Source organism: Emydura macquarii, unplaced genomic scaffold (genome assembly GCF_026122565.2).
Source record: "Emydura macquarii macquarii isolate MOO-44397 ecotype Brisbane River unplaced genomic scaffold, CSIRO-AGI_Emac_v2 contig_587, whole genome shotgun sequence".
NCBI lineage: Eukaryota > Metazoa > Chordata > Testudines > Chelidae > Emydura > Emydura macquarii.
In genome coordinates this window covers 9,229,055-9,248,062 of record NW_027130724.1, presented here as the reverse complement: position 1 = coordinate 9,248,062, position 19,008 = coordinate 9,229,055, and the positions used below count along the sequence as shown (strand labels likewise).

General features: G+C 40.4%; 1 protein-coding gene across 1 annotated transcript; it reads right to left on the bottom strand.

Annotated features, from left to right (window-relative positions):
- Positions 1–689: 689 nt before the first annotated feature.
- Positions 690–18,425, bottom strand: SAAL1 (serum amyloid A like 1). Its single transcript, XM_067540652.1, has 13 exons — positions 18,399–18,425; positions 17,728–17,862; positions 16,030–16,143; positions 11,705–11,788; positions 10,161–10,240; positions 9,425–9,484; positions 9,028–9,143; positions 8,019–8,202; positions 7,664–7,746; positions 7,367–7,555; positions 3,674–3,870; positions 2,990–3,082; positions 690–2,326 (listed from the first exon to the last, which is right to left on the bottom strand). Exons 2-13 carry the CDS (start codon positions 17,848–17,850, stop codon positions 2,234–2,236), a joined length of 1,416 nt encoding a protein of 471 aa, XP_067396753.1. The 5' UTR covers positions 17,851–17,862; positions 18,399–18,425; the 3' UTR covers positions 690–2,233.
- Between the last annotated feature and the right edge of the window lie 583 nt (positions 18,426–19,008).

Genomic DNA, 19,008 nt, shown 5'->3' with positions numbered 1-19,008 from the left:
AAAAAAGAGAAAAGCAGTCACTTTTTCTCCAGAGCATATAATGTTCATGCCATTGTCTTGCAATGCTAGGTATTACCCCGCTTATAGGGAAAAAAAAAAATCCCAGAAAGAGCTGCATCCCTCTCCACACCAAATAACTTAAAACACATATAACCTCTGCACAAAGCATTGATAACATAGATTGGGGAATGACCTTCTATTGGCTGAGAGATGGACCCGATGAGCCAACAGGTCTCCTTCATCCTCAATTTCTATGAAAGTTACTTTAAGGAGAGTTTGTAAAGCACAGCACATCAAGAGATGCAAACAAGCAAAGAATGTGAATGTTGGTGGAAACCTATGGTACTTTTTCCATAAAGACACATCTATGATACTTTCTTAGATAAGCATAGCTAAAATAATGTAGCAAAAAGACAAGGACTGGAGACTACTTCCACTGGAAGAGGCAATTTGCCTCAGCTTCTGTCTGAGCTTTTGTCTCATTAGCTTCAGTGACAAAGCAAAGGCTTACAATACATTGAGAGAGTGTTAACAAATTTCTGGTAAAGGAGAACAAGTTTCACAGGACATTTACCATAAGAAACAAGTTTCAGTTCTGTTCTCAGAACTTACCTTTACTCAAGATAGCAGTAAATATCTGACAGATCTCGAAGGTATATTTGACACTTAGAGTAAAGAAAACCAAAAAGTGCTTTCTAAAAATAACTTTATTATAAACTTGTCGTTTTAAGAAAATATTCAAAACTGCCAAAGTAGTTTGAAAACCTGGTAGCCATATTCAGTTACCAATTGCTTCCAGTAACATACAAAACAAATGCCAGAAACCACTGCAATTCTTATGATGACTTCAGCCAGCTTTTTCAGGCATTAAGTCCCCTTATCAACAACAGAGATGCTGTCAATTACCTGACAAAGACTGAGTTGTACTACCTCTGAAAACTAGAAGTTTGGATGAAAAGAGTTAGCACATGTAGAGATACTGTATCTTTAAAAATTACCCCCTGTACATATAAATCATGGCAAGCAAAGTGTAAACCAACAGAAACCTGGAACACTGCAGAATGTATGTATGCTAATGAGCTATTCTTCATGAACTTGTTCCATCCTCTTTTATATCTCAATTAATTTGGACCAGTTGTTGCCAGTTCCAGTTTATAGAAACACGAGCCAACATATTAGTGTATCATCTTTGATGTCCAAACACAGTAGACAAGTTGAGCTGTGAAAATGTACTGCAGTTAAAAAAAAAAAAACTGAAGAGAGGGATTTTGAGAAGAGTAAGAGAGCTGAAAGTCAATGGGAGTTGGGATATCTAACTCCCTTAAACTTCTTTGAAAATCCCATCCTAAAAAGTGATTTCTAATTTCATTCAAAATAATTCAACATAACAACATACATCAACACGGAACAAGAACTGTTTGATACATACTATTTTTCTGAACTGAAGCACAGACAGCATTTCTAAAAAGCAGAGTTTGCTTATATGCAATTGATTAAACCCAGATTCACCCTATAACTCTGAGTCAGGTGACTTGACAACAAGTAAAAGTTGCAAAGTAACCTGAAAGTAACCCAATTAAAACTGTACTGAAGCTAGATTCCCTAGATTGCCCCATAGTGCAAAGGGGGCTTAGAAATTAGAAGTACAGATATCATAGCAGAACAGGTTGCAACATTTCTGCTATAACATCTGCACACACTATTGACATCTTACAAAACAAAGCAAGTCATGTATCATTGTGATTTAACTCCTTTCTAGGGTGCTTGAAGAAATTAATGATTGCTTAGCTAGAAAATATTTAAGATTTCTTACTGACTAACCCTCCTACCAACAGCAACTTAAAAATGTTATTAGCATTTTAATAGATTCAGTACATTTCATTGTTCCAACAGATGAGACGCAAAAGCTCAGGAGTTATTAAAATACAAAAGTATATTTATATTTCTGCTTTGTGTACCAAGTAAGCAGCTAGAAATCAAAAGCCACTGATCACAAAAGCCAACAAGACTGCAGGATGAAGAACTGACTTCCAGAGAGTTTATTTCCTTCACCATCCCAGATCAGGTTAATCCTAGATTAACCAGGGATATCTGTGAAATTTCTTAAATTCCATCTGCAGATAAAGGGGTTAAACTCATTCTTTTGAGTTTATTGACATGTTGATTTGTAAAATACTGTAAAGAAACAGTCAAAATCTTCATTCCATAGGAAGAAAATATTCTATGTACTTCCTTATGTCTGGAGTCTCAGGCTTGGGAAACGTTTTTCTAGGCTGCCAGCAAGCGTCTGATCAGCCTCACGCAGTGCTTCAAGGAAACTCTCCACCTAGAAATAAAACATAAGTATGCCAAATGCACTCAGATGGAACAAAGAAACTGCCATACTGGATCAAACCAGTGGTCTGTCTATTCCAGTATCATATCTCTGACAGCAGACAGTACTATTTCAGAGGAAAGTGCAAGAAACCCTGCACTATGCAGTTATATGATAATCTGCCACCAAAACCTCCAAAATTAGAATCTGGCTTAAAGCCCAAAGGACAAGTATATCACTTCCAAATTTTTATTAAGTGTTTACTAGTGTAGAATTTGATCTTCTAGTTGTCTATATAAATAATTAATCCTTTTTTAGAATCAACTCTTGGCTTCAATAATCTCTTGTGACAATGAGTTCCACAGACTAATCAACAGAGCACGATCCTGTCCAATAACAGTGAAGGTTGGGCTTGGTTTTAAAAAAAAAAAAATGATTTTAGTTCTCTGGAAATCAGATATGTGCTTTTTTTAAAAAAAGCATCTCTATAAAAAACAATGAAGCTCTGCCAATTTACAAGAGTTTTGGGTGAAGTGAGCCAAAAGAAAAGGAGAGAAACAAGAATGTCTAATATTGCATTAGACATTGCATTTTATGCCAGAGTAATCCCACCCTTCCTCTAAACCTAACTATAAATTCCCATCCAAACTGTTTTCACCCATGTCAAATACTCACTGAAGTGAAATATAGTGGTAAAAGATTTTGAAACGCACAGGAACATTTCTGTTCATTTAGATGTCCCTGGTTCAATCCCTCTAATATATTTTCCTAGAAAACAACAGTAAAAAAAAAAAAAAAACAACTAGTATTTCATAAACAGTTGCTGAACACACAAGCTCACAGTCCCATGCATAGTGCCATATACACATACTCATTGTAAAGCAGGTAAAATGCATCAAACAAGTAAGAAAGCTTATTGTCTAGACACAATAGCAAACACAAAACTGAACAGAGTGGGAAAACAGTCTCATAGCTTAAATGTTCTCACAAAAAAGATCTTCAGAAGTTCTTAGCCAAGAGCTGAGAAATTGCCACTTAAATAAAGATATACACATACTCTCTCCTTGACTTACATTCATTCATTCACATCCAAAAAAGGAATTACCAATGTACATAAATTATTTTCTTGATCCCACAAAATAGATTGAAATCTTCAGAAATATCTTGGTCTGTATCTTGTGCCACATAGGTTACAGTTGTATCTCCAATCACTTCTCTAAACAGAACCGCACACAACTCAGTTTTTAGTACATAGTTGTACTTAAACTGAGCAAAGAAAAGAAAGAAAATACCCCACGAATAATAAGATTTCCTCTCTCTCTCCTCTGCATAAAATCATACTAAAATTTTTGTCTTTACCTTAGTTAATTCCTGAAGCATATTGGAAAGCAATTCACAACAGATGTCCTTCAAGATTTTCAAATGGAAGTCTTCCTCAGCTGTTCCCGACTTCTCAGTCTCCTCTGGTTGGGATTTCTTTGAGTTATCAAAAGATCTCTTCCCACAGTCCTCCATGTTTTGTAAGATTCGAATCAAGCTCCCAATCAGAGGCATATCTAATATACAAAAACAGGAAACCACAGTTTTACAAAGTGAAAGACAGATTTGGAGTATTTTCCAGATACTGTCAAGAGAAACAAAGGAAGATTTGATAAGGATGTAGAAATGTACATTCCAATTGCTTCAAGACAATAGGTTATCTGTAGATGTCAACAAGATTTTTTAAAAGTGTTAGGAGATAGCACCATCCAGGAGGAGACAAAACTCTAGAGAACTATGAATCCATTACACATAATTAGTATCTGACTCGCTATTATAACTGCACACCATTCCTTTCTGCAGGCCACAATGTGTCTTTAAAGACATAGCCCCAGGGTATGGAAGAATTTCCCCAGTAGTAGCTCACAGCAAGCACAATTCCTGCCACACTTCTGAGGTAGCCTAAGCCAAACCAACCTCCCTTCATTTACTGGCAGGGCATATACTCGCTTGTGCAGGTCTAACTCCTTGAACCCTTTCCCCATTACTTGTATACCTGGGCTGTACCAAGCCAGACCCAAAGGCAAAGGAAACCAGGCCATCAACGTAAGCCATTCGTAAGTTTTGTTACTGTCTGAAGAAAAAAAAAACCAGAGGCTAGTACAAAAAACTTTGCACAATAATAATTGCCAGTCAAGTGAACAGTGCAATTTTCTGCTGCTAAAGATATCAACTCTAGTTCCATGTCAGTGCTTTCATCTTGTGTTTTTATCCATTTCTCAGTGACATTCACAAAGGTGATGCAAATGATAAAAATGCATGAATTAAATACAGAATTCCCCACCTCCTAAAATAACTGCAACCAAAGCCTCTGTGATTAACAAATATTGTTTTTGCAGTTCTATTACTTACCACCATAACTGGTTGTAGTGAGGTGGTGTGGCATCCCTCTGAGCCAGAAGAGGAGCCACCCTCCCTATCCAAGTGGATGGAGCAAGACCAACTGCACCCCTCCCACCAGAAGTGGGTAGGTGGGACAGGAAGTATAAAAGGCAGGGCCTTCAGCTCAGTTATGGCTGAGACAGTGAGAGAGACAGAGGCACCTGGCTTGCTTCAGGTTGCTGCCAAGCCCAGAGATACCCTGCCCGCTGGGGAGCCTGTGCCTGCAGGGGAACTGCCAGGACTGCCGCTGGCTACCTACCCCAGGGTAACCGAGGACACCCCTTAGACTCAGATACACCCTGAGGGGCAGGTAGGAAGTAGCCCAGGGACGGCCAACTGCAATTCAGCTGTGTTGGGGCCTGCAACCTGGTCAGCGCATTATGGCTGGATTCCCCACTGATGAACGCTCCTCCATTGTTAGGGCTGTGGGCTGGGACGCGGTGGAGTCAGGTGGGCCTGCGTCCCCCTACCATCCCACTCCTGGGGTGACAGTTCCCGCACTGGTGACCTGAGCCCCTAGACTGCTTTGGTGCCTAGCCCTCTACCTGAACCCCTAGACCACTGCTCACTGGCCCGACCCTGCCTGAGGGCCTGGGCTACAAGCTGCTACTTGGCTCTGCCCCTATTGAAGGACCCTGAACCCATAGACAGTGTGCTCTCCCTGCCCTGCCTGAGGGCCAGGGCCTCTAGACCGTGTTTCCTGCTCTGCCCTGCCTGAGGCCCAGGGACTATCAACTGCATACTTGCCCTGCTCTGAGGGCCAGGGCTATAGATGGCCCTGCCTGAGGAACAGAACTCCCCTAAACTGCTGATTGGATAATTGCCCTATCAATAGACGGTAACGTAGTGAGGCAGTATGGCCTCCCTCCAACCCAGAGGGGGAGGGACGACTGACATCCAACTATACTGGTAAAGAGGAGATTGATCTGAAAACCTAGATACAAATACCCCCCTAATTTTAGAAATGTTTAAAATCTGAACTCTGATTTAGATAAGAATTTTGCAAACTCTCTCTATCTTTATAATGGGCCATTTTAAACCTGTAGCGATTTTGTGCCCTGAACCAGTTTCTAGTAACCAATAAATTAAATTAACACCCCCTTCCCAATACCGGCATAACTAGCATCATGAATGGTACTGATACAAGAGATTTTTAAGTTGCTATAGTCCATATAAGGAGATCAGCACCAGAGGCAGCATTTGGCCACACTGCTGAAAAGCAGGCAAAGAAAGGCAGAAAAACACTGTGGATTTTATCTGTTCTAATTTAATTAAAGGTGGTAACAGTATCATAATGATTAGGCATGAACAGAAATACAGTTAGTTTTATGTTTAAGGCTTTTGATAAATAGTAAATAATGATAGTTTAGAGCAAGTTTTAGCTAGAAAGTTAAAGTGGTGGCCAATGATGTCATGCTGAGAGAGAAACAAAATGGAGGTGTTAAGAAACTGACCAAGAGCAAAAAAGCAGAAATAAAGGTCACCCCTAATACCTGCAAGGAGTGGTCAGTATGTAGGAAGGAGGATTGGAAGGAGGTCCAAGTTTGAAGTAAACATGTAAAGTTAATTAGCCTATTGGACAGTTGATTGGTTGAAAATGATATCACCCTTGGGTGGGGAAGATGCTGTCGATCGACATCAAGAAAGCAAGCCATCAGGAAAGGGCAGAAAATCATATATAAGGCAGAGAGGTGACAGCCTTGAATGTGGGTGATCTGATGGCTAGATAAGCAGACAGCAGCAAGCAGTTAGACAGAGCAGAAGGACCGCTGAGATGAGTGAGAGATTTGATCAAGAAGGAAAGTAAACATAACTCTGTTAAGGATAAGGAATATATGGATATAATTGTAAATAAAGCTGGATGCTTGCATCGGAATGACCTCTTACTCCACCCATTACATGACTATAATCAACACTCATAGAATGTTTGCAGTAATGTTATTGAATGTGAATTATTGTAATGTTACTTTATACATATGTATAAGGAATCTGGGTGTTACACTGTAATAGGTTTGGCTTTATATTACAACGTTGTATTAAGGCCTTTATACATATGAAGGGATTTTTCTCTCTGTATTTTATGTTGTAATATTGTATGTATGCTATACTATGCCGCACTAAGTATTCATAACATTGTTATAATATGTGCTAAGGAAGTGTTACATTGTGTTATGAGTATTGCACTACATTGTTATGGTGTATGTTATGTTTGATTTTGTAGTCTTATGCTGCGGAGTCTATTGTTTTCTGTATTGTCTCAAGCAGCTTATTTTCTTTTCTTACATAGCGTTGATTTTCAATTTCAGAATCCAATTGTATTAGAATTAGCATTTAAGAAAGAGATTTTGTTTTGGAAGAAATTACTGTCTGAATGTCAATCCTTTGAGCAGAGGGCTGTATCCAAATCCTCTCAAGGGTAAACCGAGGCAGGCAAGTCTAGGCAATTGTCCAATGATTTAAATGGAAATCCCTTGGTGAACCCTTGTAAATCTCCTAGGGCAGACCACTTTCTATTACCCATTTATAGAATTAAGGATTGGGATTGGTCCATTAGTATACCCAAGCCATTATAGGATCTCGTGGGTTCCAAAGTTTTGGGGTAACAGTACAAGTGTTAAAAATGATACTTGCTTTTTCTCATATTGACATATTCCTGTTGTATCTGTGAAGCAAACATGGAAGACAGCACAGACAAAATAGAAGCCAATACACTCTTCTGCTCTTGAATGATGATTGGCGGATCATCTGGCTGGCAGAGTTCATGGCAGACCAGATCATAAAGTAAAGTCCAAGTCTCTTTTCCTCCATCAGGAGACTGCACTTGAGAAAGAAAAAACATCATCGATTCAAGGGAAGACTTTTTTAATTTTAATTAAGCATCTTCACCGCTGTATTGTTCCATAATATGCAACGATTCAAGTGTCTTACCAATAGCCTGAATGCCCTCATCCACTGTGGTTAGAAGCTGCAATATGTGCATATAAACATCAAGCCCCTCTGGATTATCTGAGCTACATCAAACAAACAACAAAACAGATGTTTTTGTTAATAATGAACACATGACTTTTCACAAACACTAGGATGCAAGGATTATCCAACTAACCCATAAACAAGAAACTTTAGAATAATAAATCATGGCACTTTTATATGAAAAATCATAGGGACCAATCCCTATTACTCATATGAATAGTCCCCACTGAAGTCAAAAGTTTCAGGATTGACCCTCAGAAGATAATCAGCAGGTACCCCATCCCCAAAAGTAAAGGAGAAAAAGCACACGTACCGGACTTGTTTTGCTGCTTCAAGTACACAAGGTACAATCTTAAAATCTGGACGTTCTTCTGGGGAATCATCTGTAGACTGTCCCACTGATTGACAAGAGCCATTTTTAATCCAATTTAACATTAGCTCTTCATCTAGATCAAAGAGTTTGTCCACCACCTCGCCCACTTTCACCAGCAGTTCAACTGCACAGACAAAAACATATAACAATAAAATTTCAATGAATAATGAGCAACCAGGATACAAAATTCTCACCCATGTTAACACATAAAAAACAGAATTCAGAATAAATACACATGCTGAGTAGCACTTCACTCTTTCAGTAGTTCCACTGAAATCAAACATATGAGACCCTCAGATAGAAGAGCAAAGTATTATTTCTTTAAAAAGGTAACACTACAGCTGACATTCTTCTAAACCAAAAAGCTGAAATTTCAGGATTTCTGGACAAATGGACTGCTGTTTTTATTTAGCTGAACTTGAAAGACAGCCATTTATATTAAAAAATGTCAGTCAAACTACATATTTAAAACAGCGTAAGTTGTAATGTTGCAAGAATAAGCAAGATAGCGGCCTATTAGTTGGTTTGTTTTTCTAAATCTGTTTTTCAGTTTAGTCCTAACAAGAAAAGAATGCATTCAGATATCAAACTTTAAAAACAGATACAATGTTACACTAGAATAACTGAAAACATGGGCTTGTTTTAAAACAATAAGAATGCCATGTATAGGTATTTCAATAAAAGGACCATGTGCTTTGCCTTTGATCTAGCACAGATGTAAATCTAGGGCTGATTTCAATCTTCCCTTTTTCTTTAGGGCTCAGACACATGTATAAAACCTGCAAGAGTAGATCCAGTTTATTCTGGCCTTCTCTGTATTAATGGAGCTTACTATTTTTGATGTAATCTACACTTTCAAAACAAAACCATTTGTCTTTAAAATTCAGATATTAGTTCAGCATTGTGTTTTATCTATCAACACCAATACCCAAATTACTTGGCAACTTACCATTTGTAGAGCTTGACATGATAAAACAAACACAGTCATATACGGATGGGTTTTCTCGTATTCTTTCAACCCAGATGTTGGCCACCTCAGCTTGGGAGAGGCAAGTTAACAACAACCTAGACAATAACTGCAAGTTTAGCTTTGCATGTAATTTAAAATACAGTGGGCCAGATCCTAATTATAGTAGTGTTACTGTGGATTTACACTAATGTTACTGGTGCAATGGAGATAAAAATCAAGCCCATGAGGGATGAAATCCATGCCCACTGTAGAATTTAAGGGAAAAGAAGAGAAAACCAAATAATCAGCCCGCCCTCAAGGATTTTATTTATAGGCATTAGAACACATTTAAACTTTATCAAACATCAATATTTAAGTTGCTAACATGATACCCTACCTGCTTGTTTCCAGTAGAGTAGGAGAGTCTGAATCACATAAATGTTGCAATAACATTTGTCTGTAAATAAAAAAGTTACAACAGGAAGCTTAACTGAATTGTTCTTAATGAAAAAAAATCATTTTCGAACAGGATTAATTTCACATCAATTTTTCGCACCAGCAGTCTGCCCCAACATAAAAGTAAAAACATCCTCTATTTGTGGAGAGATTAATGATGTTTCCAATTCCAAAAAATCAGACAAAAAATGGATTCCTGGGCTTCTATCAATATATATTCAAGGGCTTATTATGAGTGATAGGAGGGGACTCTCATAGGGGTTAACTGACAGCTCCTCTTTTCATCATAGCTTTTTCTTAACACTGAAAACTTCTAAAAGAGGCATTATCTTGCATTCAAAAACTAGTCAGTTGAAACATCTGAACTAAGGTGAAGCAGAGGATGAGAAGCTTTGTCACTCTTCTTAATATAACTAGTGTGAGATACAGAAACAGTGGATTAATTTATCTGCATTACACTTTAAGATAGACAAGTTCAATAAAAGGCCTTTTCTTTATTTAAAAAAAAGTAACAAACACTATTACAGAGACAAAAATATTTACAATAAAATGAATTTCCTAAAATTTAAACCTCATCTATTTGGTCCAAAATCTAAGACTAAATAGAGTCTGAATGTTTAATCCATATCTTGCATACACACAAGACAGAAAACAAAAGCACACACAAACAAACTTACCCAAGATTCTCATCTTTACTAATAGACATACATATGTCTTGGAAACAGGCCATATTTCCCAGTATTCCCACACAGATTTCCTGTGAAATCAAAATACAGTTCAATTAGGCAAATGCATTATAGGTTACAATTTCCTTTCCATGACCTTAGGGTACAGATTTAACTGCTGGCAGAGCTGGTTCTCACTTCATTTCCATTAGTTAGTATGAGCATTCATTTCCCACACAGACAATGTTTCTATTAGAGATGTTCTGTAGGATTGCCCAAGATGCCCTGATGGCTAATTATACTAGATGGGCAAATGATGGCAAGTATTCCTCAGGCTTACCATAGGTAAGGGTTAAAAAAAATAAAAAAATAAAAAACTAATATACCTTGGAACAAAACTTCCTTGCTTTCGTTAGTTAGGCCAGACAAATACATACTTTGTGCAAATAAGTTTGGAGCTTAGTTGGATTTCACACTCCAAAAACAGTATAAGAACAAAGAACTCGGCACACAAATGCAACGCCCCATGACTCTCTCTCTTGTCAGGAGAGAGAGAATGTATCTTCTCAATAAACCCCCAATAGACCTCAATTTCTGATTGCAGAGTTTTTTAAAAACAAAATGCAGCAGCTAGCACTAAAAGACTATATTCACTCCTGGATGATGGTGACCAAAAGAATGTACAACTCTACACAGAGATCAAGAGCTCTGAAGTATCTTGTGAATAACCACTGCTAATAACAAATGTCACTGGAAATCTGAAAATCTCAAATCTTCAGTAATTTGAAGTTTGGATTCTAGCTCTGGCAGGCCAAAAGGTAACAACAACCAAAAAAAGGCATTTTTACTCCGGTCTTTTTTCACCGACCTTTAAATTACACCACAACTTTAGCAATGACCGTCTTAAATTGCTAAAGAGACAAGCCAATGCCATGGCAGTATATGATCAGAGAATTTGGAACCCAGCTTTCAAATGACAAAGCATTAAGAGTGGGATTTTCAAAAGACATCAGTGTCAGCCCAACTCTTCTTCCACTGATTTCAGTGGTAGTGGAGTTAAGACAGCACTAAGCACTTTTGGAACTCCTAATCTTAATTCCTATTGATAGTGGATTGTGAGATACAAACTGCTAAAAACCATATGAAAACTGAAAGCCGGGGGGGGGGGGGGGGGGGGGAAGGAAAGTGGTTATAAGAATGGTAGAATTCTAAGTACTGGTATCTAATAATCCATGAAGACCAAAATCACGTTGAGAGACTAGAACAAATACCTATATCCAAGACCTGTAACTTTTTCTAAGCACTGATCATAGACCAGTGAGCAGAAAGAAGATTTGAGAGCACTGTAAATAATAATCTAAAATAGGATGTAGTGTATTTTAGAAGCCACCCTCCTCTACTCCATCATTCAAGTCATAAAAACACAACATGAAGGAAGGGGAAAGAGGAAGATATTTCACAAGAGTTCACCCAGGACTATCTGTTATTGCTATTAAACAGGACAGGGCTTTTCATTAACATTCCAGTACTAATAGCATTACAGTATTAATACTTACAGTAAGTCGAGGACACTTAGACTTGGCAAACACTCCCATAAATATATCCGGGGCATTAAATTCTTGGAGAAATAATGCGACATCCTGGGGAAAAAAAGTGTTAGACATATTTTCTTCCTTTTTTAACATATAATTTCCACATACAAATCAAACCTCTCTTTCATGGGATCAGGCTGGATCAAGCAGTTGTCAGATTCACTATGACAGGTGAGTTATCTACCAATCCTTGCTGGCTTGCCAATTATACTCAATGACAAAAGAAAACATATACATTGATGTGTCCACTGGTTCTACCATTCTTATTCCTTCAGTCTAATTAATGAGAGATTCTACAAACCCCTACTCAACATATCTCCAAAATACTGAATTAGCAATAGTGTACCAAAAAATTGTTTTAATTTTTCTTGTTCTCTCAGCACACATAACCCTTCCCTAAGATATGAGAATTCAGCCAATGACCCCACATCCAGGCATATAAAAAGAAACACAGGGGAAGGGATTACCATTAGGACTTGATCAGAGTGTACAAAAGAGGAATGTATTAGAAATGTTCTCCTCCTCATTTCACCTCATTAAACCACAAGATTAATTCTCTACTTAGAAGTGAAGGACATCTTTCGAGTTGTTTATTTATTTCAAAGATCTAGAGAAGCGGATATAGAATGTATCTTTTTCTTTCATTGAGAATTTGCTAGTACTTCACTGTTTGTAATCTTTGGGTATCAATTTGCCCCACAAAATAAAGAAGTCATGTTATATCTCTACCTTGGGACTTTGTCAATCAAACTGATAAACCTAGCCTACTTATCAGATTTAATTATATTTAATATCAAAAACTTATCATGGCGATAGAGAAATGAGTCATTCTAAAGGCAGCATCACATTACCTCTAGCCTTAAAAATGCTAAAGATGCAAACAGCCATTATAAACTTTTAAGCCACCAGAATTAGCATCAATAATGGCTGATGTACTGAGCTCTAATTATGGATGTTTTATTTCAAATCAGACATAAAAAAATACAAGGAACTGGAGCCATTTAACCCAGGTGATTTTGGACCAATGACCACCAAATGGTACTACATTCGTCACAAGAGTCTATAGGTAAATTTGAGAAAACAGTATTCTTTTACACACACGCACACACGCACCCCTGCCTCTTCCCTGAAGCTAATCCCCTCCCATAACTCTGATGACAGGGCCAAATGAAGTCTTTCCATCACTTTCGGTCTTGCACAAGCTCACAGCTTTGTTCATTGTTAAACTTTTTGTTCTATATCATTCTTCACTGTATCTGTCCAACACTCATCGTCAGTCATCCTCTATTTCTAGTTCCTTGAACTCTGATATGTATCACCATATATGGTATCTTTTCCGGGTACATTCTTGACACATATCCAAACCGCAGTTGTCTTTCTTGTCTCTTCTGTAAAAGCATTATTTTTTGCCTTACCTACTTTCTTATCACTTCGTTTTTCATTTTCTGCAGTCTTGAAACTCTCAGTACGCCCCTCAGCCAGTTCATTTCTGCAGTTAATATCACACATTCATCAGCTCTCCTCACATTACAATCTGTACAACAGTACAGGCATGACAACTGTCTCATATACACTGATTTTAGCCTTCCACATCTCATAGAATTTTCTGAATGCAGTTGCAGCTAGTCCCAGTCTTCTTTTATGTCATCTTTACAATTACCATGTTTTTCCACCTGTTTTAGTTCTTTGTCTCCAAGTTTGATACTGACCTCTTCCTCCTGTCTTCCAGTTGCTATAGGTTTTTGGCCTTCTTCACGCTGATCTTCAGTCCAAATTTTCTGCTCTCCCAGTCTACCTTGGCAGTTATTCTCTGTAAATCTTCCTTAGACAATGCTATGAAATCAATATGCTCTGTGAATCTAAGGTTATTCACTATCCTCCCACATGAAATAAGAGGAGTCATGTTATCTCTCAGTGCTAATCAACACTGCTTCCAGTACCAAGTTGAACAAATCTGGCTAAAGCTTGCATCCTTATCTCACTCCTATGGTTATCCTGACCCATTCCATCAGCTTCTTGTCTACTCTTGCCACACCCATTGACTTTCTGTAGATGTTTTCTACCAGCTTCATCAATTTCTCAGGGATGTCACATGTTCTCAAGACTTGTCCTAACCCCTTCTGCCAAATGCTAATCAGAAGCCTGTTTAAAGTCTCTAAAGTTGTTTTAACAAGTTTGGTTGTGTTCTATCTGCTTCCTGATACCGGTCTCATCATAAATAGCTGACTTTTTATACTCCATCCTGGTCTAAAGCTGACCTGTCCTTCGGCAAACGCTGCTTCTATGAACCTCTTCATTCTCCTCTGCAGTATCCTGTGAGTGCTTTTCCCGCACATTCAGTAAGCTGATTCCTCCATAGTTCTTACCCTCATTCTTAGCTCCTATTTTATAGATCAGTGCTATCACTTCCCCCATTTGCCCTGCACTTGCTCTGGCTTGTAAATCTTGTTAAACAGTTTGTGCATTGTCTTTACCGTGTGTTCTTCAACTGCTCTGCAGTTATGTTGTCACTTCCTGGGCACCTTTTCCTAACTTTCTAGTGAGATTTTTACTTCAAAGAACTCCAGCATCTGTTCTCCCTCATTTGTACAGGAAGACTTTTCCAGAAACATTTTATCTACTGTATTCTGAACTCTGTACAGCTCTTCAAAATATTCTTTCCCCTGTTTGTGCTTTGCCTCTTCATCCTCATTATTTGCCACTGCATGTCTTTCACTGTTGACATTTTCAACGAATACATCTCATTCACTTTTCTTATCATGCAATACAACTTGTGCCATACTTTGTGTATTCTTCTGCTTCTACACATTGTTCATTTATCCAGTTGTTTTGCTCACTTTGCTTTCTCTGGTCAACCTATTATACTCGGCCCTTAGACTTGGCTCTTTCCTTTTTATTCTCCTTTACTTAATTTACTCAATCGCCCCCATGCTCCCCGGCCCCTGACTTTTTTTAAAACACTGTTCCATGTCTCTTCAATGTTAATTTCTTCTTTCACCAGAGACATGACTTTTTTCTGCATGGCTTCTTTGTATTCTTGCTTGATAGCTGGCTCTTTCAATTTATCCACATCACAGATCTCAGTTCTTGGCAGTTTTTCAGTTACTTTCAATCCCATCAACGCCAACATTAACTTATGAACTGATACAAAATCTGCCACAAATGATCTGCATGACAACACACTTGATTTCCACCTGCAATTCACAAGTACAAAGTCTATCGTATTCTTCCTTTGCCCGTTAAGTGATAGCCAGTTCAACTCCCTCATCACCTTTCTTTGTTGGAACAGCATGTTCATTATCACCAATATGTTGCACGGGCAGAAATTTAGTAGCTTCTTTTGTTTTCTTCTCTGAGCTGGAATCTGCTTGTTGCTCCAGTCCAAAAATTCCAGTGCAATCCTACTTTGATAACACAGCAACATCTCTTGTCTTGAAACTTTTTTTTTTACTTTCTGTAGATCATTATAAAATTCATTGGTTTCTTCCTTGGGCACTGCCAAGATCAATGCATATATTCGTACTATTGTGTCAGCACCAGATTTGATTCTAAATCTCACCCTCAACACACAAAGAGATAGTGGGTTTGCCTTCAGCTTTAGCACCAATGCAACTCCATCCTAGTGTCCACTCCTCCTCTTCTCCGGAGCCAGCTGCCTGGGTCTAACTGAAGGTCTTTCTTCATGAAAGTGTGTTTGGTTTAGAGTGCATACAAATGCTTGCTATTCTCAGCCTGGTACTTGAAAAAGCCTTATGATAGGGACAGGCATCTTTTTATATCAACTTACCATGCATACTCTGCTTACGGACCCTTAGCAGATAGTGCCAGTTAAAACAGAGACGGAACAATACCATTCAAATTGGGAAGCTGGCAGAGAATGCTTGTTTCTAGAACCTGGTCTATACTCCCACTTACTTCAGTATAATTTACATCTCTCAGTGGTGTGAATAATCCACACCCCTGAGTGACATAAATTATACCACCCTAAGCACCAGTGTGGACAGCACTATGCCGACATAGCTAGTGCCTCTCATGGAGGTGGAGTTATTATGCTGACGGGATAGCTCTCTCCCATCGATGTAGAGCATCTTCACCAGACATGGTGCAGCTGCACCACTGTAGCACTTCTAACGTAGACTAGCCCTAGGTCTTCTACAGAGCTGTCAGTCCTCTTCTTTGAAGAGCATTTCAACTGAGGCCATTCAGTTAAAGGCTGAAACACTGCAGAGAAATTTCTCAGCTTTTACAGTTATATTCAACACTTTGTTAAGGCCGTTCACCCAACATACCTCATCCATTGACATGTCCCACACTTTACAAATGTCATTCTCCATTTCTTCATCTAACTCCGTCTGCACCTCCTCGCTGTTCAAGTTGGAGTCACTCTTTTCAGGGCTAATGACCTATCAAGTGAAGTAAACGAAAATGGGGCAATAATAAGTGAATCACAGTGAAGAACTACAGTGAATTGTTCAAGGCAAACTATTGCTTTACTTATCCAAAGACAGAAGTGACTAACAATCTACTCTTTTCAGACTTTCCAAAACTGTACTGTTCATTTATAAGCAATCTTTTTTGGTAGAAAAGACTTTCCTTGAAAGATATGCAGGCCTTTAATGTCATCTTGCCTCAGTTTCCCCATCTAAAAAAAGCAGGGACAACAATACTTACTCACCAGACACATAGGTCATATAGCTGGGAAGTTTAACTAACATTTGTTAGAGGATGTGAGATCCTCTACTGAAAAGTTCAAGTATTATTTCCTTTACAGAGATATTACACACAGCTGAATTAAGATGTATTTATCATAACAAATCTTTAGACTACTAAGTAAAAATTTTTATGAATGACAAAGTGAAACTCTTGTGAATCAGTATTGTGTTCAATGGGCTAGTTATATTAAAGTTATGAAACCATACAATGATCTAAGAGATGCCTAATCAACTTCAAATAACTAGAGTTGTAGTGAGAACAAGTCACAATCACATAGTTTAAGGCCAGAAGGGACCACCAAATCATCTATTCTGACTTCCTACATATTACAGGCAACCATCACCACCCAGCACCCACCCACTACCCCCAACAACCAAAATTAGACAAAAATTTTACAGTCCACAAGAGACAGGAAAGACCAAGGTGCGACAGTGCCCAAGATCCACACAATGGCAGGGAAATAATTAAGCGAGAAAATCCCAGAAATTAACTAGAAAATCCTGGCGAGTAACCTGTATACACATGCTGCAGAGGAAGGCAAAACCCACCAAAGCCACTGCCAATCTAACCTTGGGGGAAAATTCCTTCCTGCCCCATATATGGCAATCGGTTAGACCCTGAGCATTTGAGCAAGAACCAGCCAGCGAAGCACCTGAGAGAAAATATTTGGTGCCACCTCAGATGCCTGGCCCTCCCCGTCCAGTGTCCTATCTCCAGCCCTAACCATCCCTGATGCTTCAATAAAAAAACACTCAGATAATGGGGGGGGGGGGGCCTGACGGTCACCAATTAAAACCCTGAAGCATGAACTTTAAGGAACATAAGACATAAACCAGAAAAGAACCTCAAGGCTGTTAAGCCTTGACCCCCTATGTCACAACCAAGCCGGTCATACAGTTACACTCATAAATTAACCCACTGCTCTCTTAAAACTAATTAAGTTGATTGCCCCCACAAGTCCCATTTGGATGCTGTCCAAGACCCACTCAGCTCTGATGACTAGAAACCTCCTTCTAATTTCCATCCTGAATTTATTCATGGACAGTTTATATCCATTTATTCTTGCACCATCATTGTCCTTTAGCTTAAATAGCTCTTCACCCTCCCAGGTACTGAGCCTACTAATATATGTATAGGGCACGGTCATTCGCTGCCGTCCCTTTCGCTCCACGTTACAACCCCCATTTACAGAGCTGCGGGCCAAGCCTGTTCACAGAAAGAGCTCAGCTCCTCAGCCTGTCCGCGGCGATCGTCGGGCGGTGCGTCTCACTCACCTCGATCAGTTTCGTCAGGACGCTGAACAGCCAGTGCTTGCTGTAGACGGTGTTCCCCACGGACGCCCCTGCAGCCTCCTCAGCCTCCGCCACACATGGAGGGGGCGAAGGATTCCGGTCCATTTCTGCCAGACCCTGCGGCTCTCGAAACAAAGACGAGCCGGGCGTGAGCCCAAGCAAGAGTTGGCAGGACCCCAGCAGAGCAGAGCAGAGCAGAGCACACCACACCCCCGCCCCCCACCCCGCCCATCCACAACCTGTGTCCCTTCCCCCGCCGTGACACGAGCCCCTCATCACCCCCCGCCCCCCGGCACTGATTCCTCCTCCCACCCCCGAAACCCAGCTCCCCGCCCCGCCTGGACACCCCGCCCCACGGAGCACAGGGCACAGGTTCCCCCGTCCTTCCACCCCCCCCCGCACCGCGCCCTGCAGCCGCACCGGGCCGGGCGGACTCCGCCCATTCCTTCCCCGGGAGGAGGCAGGGACGCGGCGCCAGGGGACACCGGGACGGGTGGCCCGCCCACTCCCTCCACCCCTCCCCGGGGACCCGGCCCTTCACGGCGCTGCGGGGCCGGGCGCGGCTTCTGCATCGGCCGCAGCTGGCTGCGCTGCGCGCGACTCCCCCGCAGAGCCCGCGCGGGGGCGGCTCCGTCCAGCCGCAGGGGGCCCACCTGGGAGCGGGGCTCCGAGTCAGCAGCAGCTGCAGCTCTCTCCGCGCGCCTGGGACCGCCGGCACCAACAAGCCTGGCCGGCCCGGCCGCCAGCCAGCCAGAGAGAGAGACCCAGCCAGCGCCCAGCTGCCCCACAGCGACCCCTGCAGCCCGGCCTCCCACCGAGAGACAGAGCCTCAGTCACTGCACAAGAACCCGTGCCGACTTGTCTCCTTCAGGGACACCCCAACCCACCTGGTGTTTTATGTATGCAGGGAGAGATCAATTGATCTCAAAATCATTAGCCGCTGAAGTGAAAATATAGGCCACCAGACCTGCCTGACCAGTAGTTTTCAGATCCAACAAGTCCCAAGCATCCAGCTCTGAACATTTCCAAAGTGGCAAACTCCCACTGACTTCATGCAGGCCAGAATTTTGCCTATTGCCATTAGTGTAAATTCCCAGGTCATTTCACTCAGTTTAAAAATCCTTATCTGCAGTTTTAGAAATTGCAAAATAACCCAAACCTGCATATCAGCACTCTGCTTTATACATGAACTGACTGAAGCTGTTACCAAAAATGGAAAAATGTTGTGGAACAGTAAATTTTTACACTATGCAAAGGAAGGGG